At 42.2% G+C, this 6,863-nt stretch overlaps 1 protein-coding gene across 2 annotated transcripts; it reads left to right on the top strand.

The window, feature by feature from the left end:
• Positions 1–279: 279 nt before the first annotated feature.
• Positions 280–6,168, top strand: LLPH (LLP homolog, long-term synaptic facilitation factor). 2 transcript variants are annotated; one of them, XM_047742644.1, is made up of 3 exons: positions 280–422; positions 2,559–2,778; positions 5,546–6,168. In XM_047742644.1, exons 2-3 carry the CDS (start codon positions 2,574–2,576, stop codon positions 5,722–5,724), a joined length of 384 nt encoding a protein of 127 aa, XP_047598600.1. In that variant the 5' UTR covers positions 280–422; positions 2,559–2,573; the 3' UTR covers positions 5,725–6,168. The 2 variants fall into 2 exon arrangements, with proteins under 2 accessions (XP_047598600.1, XP_047598601.1); XM_047742645.1 differs by lacking the exon at positions 280–422 and adding an exon at positions 443–649.
• Positions 6,169–6,863: the final 695 nt, after the last annotated feature.

Here is a 6,863-nt window from a genome sequence, read left to right as displayed (position 1 = left end):
TAAGCAAAAAAGATTTCAATAACGCTTCTCAAAGAACACGTGATCTGACGCAGGACCCGCGCAGTGAAGGTCGGCTCTGAGCTCACTCTTTGGCTGGCAGGGTCACCTGGCCCGGATCGCTGTTGCGGTCCGAGCTAACCCGCTCACGCCCAGCCTCCACCGCTATTTTACGCATTGTCCAAATCCCCACGGGAAACGCACAAGGGAGGAGCCAAGCTCCAGAGTCGCCCGCCCATCAGAGGAAGTACGCGGGCGCCGGACTCCGGAGACTCCGCCTCTTGAGGCTTTCCGGGGCATCTTGGCTCCCGGCGTGCCGTGCGCCCGCCGGGGACTCCGGGAGGTTTGTGGAAGGGGCTGCCGGAAGGCGGAAGTGCGGAGGCTTCCGGTCAGCGTGCTTCTGAGTGTAGTCGGTGAGTTTCCCGGTAAGTTCTCTGCTTTCTCGGTGTAGTGGGCTGTGGAACTTGTCGCTGGATCCCGTCGCCCCTAGAGAATCTCGTCTCAAGCCCGATCCGTCTCTGGGCAAGACTGAGTCCGGGGGAGACGCAGACATGTTTCAAGGACGAGGGTCTCCCGTGGTCTTGGTAGTGGCCCCCGGCTTCCCTGTGCTCTTTGCGAGGAGGAGCCCTCCTTCTTCGGTGGTCTCGCTTAGGTTAATCTGGGCCCTCAAGGCCGTTTACCGCAACCCTTCTACACCTGCCCCTCGAAGTTTAGGGTTGTTGTGGACGGGAACAGAGTGAGTTGTGATTGCTGACGTCCAAAAACTGGTACTCCATTAGTTAGCCATTCAACAAATGGGCACTGCTTTGGGGGATCCAACGGTGAGCAACGTCTATTTAGTTAGCCTCTGCCTTCGTGGAGCCCACAGTCCACCGGGAATGACAGAAAATAAAGCATATAACTCCAGATTCCATTTAAAAGGAAAGAAAATGATGATATGGTGGAGAATAAAAGGAGGGGAGTCTATAGGGGTAGGGGTCAGAGAAGCTGTCTCTGAGGTACTTAAGTGAAGGTGCAAGCGTTGGGAAGATCACTCCCAGGCATAGGGGCAGCACATTGGAAAGGTGCTAAAGTGGACCTGGTTGGGACTTGTAAATTTTTCTTTCTTTTTTTCCAAAATCATGTCTTAATGTTTTATTTAATTGCTTGATTGTGTATAATAATTACACATGTTTAAAGTGTGTAATACAAGTTTTCCTGTGTGTATACAAACATCCATCAGCACAATCAAGATAATGTCGCAAATCACTCCCAGAAGCCTTCCTCCAAACCCTCTGTGATACCCATAATTCCTTCCTTCCCCACACTGTCCCTAGGTTTTCACTGAGTTAACTCTTTTCAGGTGTAATTGGTACTTGGGGATGGCATGGAGCTTGGATCATGAGGTGAGAAAAGAGTTGAAGGAGGCAGGGCTAGGTCAAAATAATCTTGTAGATCATGAATATGAGGTGGGATATCAGTAAAGAATCCCATGAAAGGATGAAAAGCTCAGGGGCATCTGGGTGGCTCAGTGGGTTAAAACCTCTAACTTCGGCTCAGGTCATGATCCCAGGGTCCTGGGATGGAGCCCCACATGGCTCTCTGCTCAGCAGGGAGCCTGCTTCCTCCTCTCTCTCTGCCTGCCTCTCTGACTACTTGTGATCTCTGTCGTCAAATAAATAAAATCTTAAAAAAAAAAAAAGAATGAAAAGCTCAAAGTTTAAAGCTTACACTAGGAGCACCTGGGTGCTCAGTTGAGTCAGTGCCCCAACTCTTGATTTCAGCTCAGATCATGATCTCAGGGTTGTGAACTTGGAGCCTGTTAAGATTCTGTATGTCCCTCTCCCTCTGCCTCTACCCCTGCTGGCACTCTTAGTCTCTCTCTTTAAAAAAAAAAAAAAAAAAAAAAAAAGCTCATACTAACTGCTTTGTGGATTCAGGGCTGAGGCTGAGGGGTGAAGAATAGCAGGAGTGGAAATAGACAAGCTTGAAATAGCTACATTGAATTGAGGGGAGGATAATGAGGAAGACAGGTGGGATGCCCTACAGGCTTGGAGGAAATCAGGTTTAAAAGTATTTATAAAACATTTTGGGGGCACCTGGGAGGCTCAGTCAGGTAAGTCAGACTCTTGATCTTAGCTCAGATCTTGATCTCAGGGTGCTGAGTTCAAGCTGCACATGGAGCCTACTTTAAAATTACACAACCCTCCCCCTCCCCCCAAAAAACATTTTGTAATTTGTAAGTTGTATAAATATAAGTTGATGATGCTCTTTGCATTTTGGGGGAAATTAAATTTTTGCATCTTGTATGGAAATTCCAGGAGTTTTCAGAAATTGGCTTGACTTAGAGCTTGCCAGTGGCCACAGGGAGTTTAATTTGGTGCGCTTGTTATTTAATGGCTATATATGACATGTTGACCCTCACGTAATTCATTATGCCATCATAAATCATGAACAGAGTGAGGAGTTTTACCTTCCATTTGTTCATGTTCTATAGAGATACCTTTTGACCTGGTTTTCCAAGGATTTGCCCTTCTTTCTTTAATAGCAAATTTTTGCTTTTGTATTTGTATTTCTGTTAGCTTTCCAGGTAAAGTATGGCTAAAAGCTTACGGAGTAAGTGGAAGAGGAAGATGCGTGCAGAAAAGAGAAAAAAGAATGCCCCAAAGGAACTCAGCCGACTGAAAAGTATTCTTAAAATAGATAGTGATGTTTTAATGAAAGATGTTCAAGAGATAGCAACTGTGGTGGTACCCAAACATTGTCAAGAGAAAACTCAGTGTGTGGTACAAGATGAAAAAGGTGAGTTTATGTGCTTCATTTTACAAATAGCAATTCTATCAATTTTCTTTTGTGACTTTTTCCCTCTTTGACTGCCCTCCGTTCTTTGCTGCACATGCTTCGTACGAGCCTCCTGCCATGCCCGTGTAATTTTTTGAAGACTTATAATGCTGCTGGGTAGTTTATGCTGAACTATTTTAAAGCTGGTTCATGTGAATAGGCATGTTTTGGATTATTCATATTGTGCCTCAGGTACTTATACAGTAGCCCAAGTGTCGCAGTTGTACAAAGTACAACAGGAGTAGACAGACGTAGACGCATCCTCGTTGGAAGGGTACACTATTCAGTCAGGGACTAGGCAAGGTGGGAGATCTTTATTCATTTTATCCTTTGCAACATCTGGTTCCCATTCCAAGAATCCTTGTACACCATTATGTCCTTTTCCTGAAAAAAGGGGATTTTTCAAAATCTGTATTCGATTTTGACAGATTCTAGGTACCTCTGTCTTAATCATAGTCTGCAGAGGGACGCTGTGTATATCAGCATATTAGTTTCAGCAAGGGAAAAGACTCATTGGTTTTCGCATCCTGTAACAGTTTGGCAACAAACTGAAATAAGCGTGCATGATAATCAGGCTCTTAAAATAGAATTATTTTATGTGGTGTCCAAGGAAGGGAGCAGCGATCCTCAGCCCTCCAATCAGAGACGTTTTCCCGCTTGCTGATACTCTCTCAAAGGCCAGTTTCTCTATTTGTGTTCTGAATCCTCTCCATTCTCAAAGGCTGTCCGCATGCATCCTGCTTATCAATCTCTCTTCTCCCGTGGGTTGTTTCTTCAACCATTGTGTTCTGGAATGTTCTTCTGAAAAAAAAAAAAAAAAAAAAAAATCCTCCCCTTGATCTCACATTTCTCAGTCTTTTGCTTTATTCAGCTCTCCTTGAAGCTTCTTAACACTCGTGTTTCCTCCTATGTACACTGCCTCTACCCATTGGCTCTCTGGTCATTGAGGTAAAAGTCACATAACATTAACCATTTTAAAGTATATAGTAAGTAGTATTTAGTACATTGATGATGTTGGCCAACTATCACCTCTTTCCAAAACATTTTCATCACCTTAAAAGGAAACCCCGTACAGTTTGTGCCTTTTCTTCCTTCCTTCCCGTAGTCTCTGGCAACCACTAATGTGTTTTCTGTATCTATGGATTTACCTGTTCTGGCTATTTCATATAAAAGAAATCATATAACGTGTGACCTTTTGTGTCTGTCTTCTTTCACCTACCGTAAGTTATGGATTCCCTTGCTTAAAACATCTCATTGTCTTTCCACGTGCTCATCAGAGCTTTCCGGGTCCTACGTAATCTGGTTCTGGTACTTTTTTTTTTTTTTAAATCCACTTAACACAGGCTACAGTTTGCTTTGTTATATTCCCTTCAACAGAACATCGTAAGCTCCATGACAGCACGTTTGGACCATTGTATCCCCAGAACCTAGAGCAGTACGTAAAATAATCATTCAACAACTAGTTATTGAATGGCTGATCTGTAGCAGGCACTATTCTAGGCACTGAGGAAACATGATAAATACAAGGGAACTGGCCTCCATCCTGATGTGATTTACATTATATCGGAGGAGACCAAAAGTGAACCAGATAAATGAATTAATGTTATGTCAGGCAGTGGAGATCCTGAAAGACCCTGTATACCCTGGTAAGTTCCCAGAGAGGGACATTCCGGGCAAACCATTCACAGCAGATAAGGCTGGTGATAGATGTACCGTAGCGTGGCCGCACCAGGCTTCCTGCCAGGTCTTCTGTTCAGTGGAGCTGGATCTCTGCGTGTTTTCTGGGTAGGAAAGAGGCACAGCCCAGTGTATATCCAGGTCTTCCTTTCTTTTCTTTCTTTCTCTTTGTGCCTTCCTTCCCTTTCTTTCCTGTCTTTTCTTTCATATAATTTTGTTTTTAAGTAAATTCTACCCCCAGTGTGGGGCTCAGACTCATGATCCCAAGATGAAGAATCACGTGCTCTACCAACTGAGCCAGCCAGGCGCCCGTATATCCAGGTTTTCTTTTTCTTTCTTTCTTTTAAGTTTTTATTTATTTAAGTAACCTCTATACTCAGGATCCTGAGGTCAGGAGTCACATGCTCCTCTGACTGAGCCAGCCAAGCCCCCCCATCCAGATTTTTCTTTGTCTTCTGCCCATCTCTGTCATCACAGTCTTGTTGCTTACTAACCCACTCCTCCCAAGTACACTTTTCGGGAAGTGGCCAGCCGTTCCTTCCTGATAGTTCATTTGCATCTAAGGCCTGTCCATTAAAAGCATGGTTGCTCTTAATAGGTTCAACTGTCTTATTTAGCTCAGGAAAGCACTGAGAAATGTTCTTCTAACGCACATGTACTCACAGCCATACACTTACCTTTCATGCAGTGACACAAACCTACACAGCCTAAATGCATGTTTCCTGTTTAACTTTTCTATTCCAAAGATGGACACTCATGACACATTCTTCAGAAAGTTTCTTAGTGACTAAATGACATCTCTAGTTCCTTATAAGTACTTTTCATGTCTTTCACAGTTGTAGGAATACATCGGAGGATGTCCGAGTCCATTGAATGTGCTGTGAAAAGTTTTCAGTGTTAGTCAAAGAGTGCTCCACAGAAAAAGGGATTTTTTTTTTCTTTTGTAGTTTCAGACCACTTTCAAGTCTCATGTTCTTATTGCCTTAACATCCTTTTTCATAAGATTGTTTTTTCATTGATGAGCATTAATAGTTTTCTGTCTCTTATTCAGATGACATGAAAATGGAGACTGAAATTAAGAGAAACAAAAAGAGTCTTCTAGACCAGCATGGACAGTACCCCATATGGATGAACCAGAGACAAAGGAAAAGGCTGAAGGCAAAGCGAGAAAAAGGGAAGGGGAAAAGCAAAGCAAAAGCAGCAAAGGCGGCCAAGGGTTTGGCCTGGTAGACTCTTAAAAACTTGAAAACCCCTACATGGGACAGGTCTTTGATTAGAATGTATACATGGATTTCAATTTCTACCAAGCGAAAACTTTGTTTCCAGATTTAACTTGACCCTGTTCTTCAATTCAAACCCACCTTAACTCCTCAACTTTGTTTTGGGATCTTGAATAAAATATTCTCATTGATAAATGAGAGCTACGCTGGTACTTTAATTGGATGCCGTCCAGTGTGAAGGGATTCTCAGATATCACAGTTCTCTCAAGTGTTACTGTGGCTGTAACTATTTGGTCTCAGTAAAGATGAAGAAAAAAAGACCTACTGACAAATTTGAGGTGATTCAGGTTTAAAGAAAACTTTTATACAATTTAAAATACAATGTGAGTAGAAGCATTTCTTGTTTGGAGTTTTGCTTTTGTTTAATTCAGAGTAAAAGATATTTTGTCAAGATCTTGAAGAGCTTTTGTTTCACCTATCCTTCAAGTTTTCTAGTAGTAGAGAAGACCACCTTCAATTAAATTGTTTAAAAAAAAACTGAAGTTTTTGGGTAGAGTATTAACATCTACAATTTGTGTGCTCCATCTGTTCAGGAGATAGAATATCCTGAAAACTAGTTTAATGGTCTTCAGTTTTTATATTATGTAGCCTAATATAACACAGCATTCTCCAGAGTATGTTTCTCAGACGCAGTTTTTCTGAATGCATGGTGAGAAACACATTTAATAGTCACATCAGTTTGGGAAATGCTACATACTTGAAGATTCACAGAAAGTATTAGTATAGTATTCTAGAGATCTAACAGTCGAGAAAACTGTTCAACTTTGACTTTCAAACTAGTGTTCTGAAGGATAGAATATGCTGTCAGAAATGCAGGTAAAATGAGATGATTTCTGTTAAGTCATGTCTTGCTACAGTTTAATAATTTCACCCTTATTTAAATTTATTTTTAGTTAAGGAATTTAAACTTTTTATTCCCTCTGAAATTTTCCTGTAGTCCTTTTAACCATCCTTACATGTTCACTGGAATAACACTGATTGAATGCCTACTATGTGCTAGGGACTTTTCCACATGCTCAGGACACAGGGAAGGAGACCAAGGAGGTTTTGGGCATCTACTTAGAAGAGGCTGTTAGCTTAGAGGATAAC

This window comes from Lutra lutra, chromosome 8 (assembly GCF_902655055.1).
Source record: "Lutra lutra chromosome 8, mLutLut1.2, whole genome shotgun sequence".
Lineage (NCBI taxonomy): Eukaryota > Metazoa > Chordata > Mammalia > Carnivora > Mustelidae > Lutra > Lutra lutra.
This window is presented reverse-complemented; position numbering and strand designations above follow the sequence as displayed.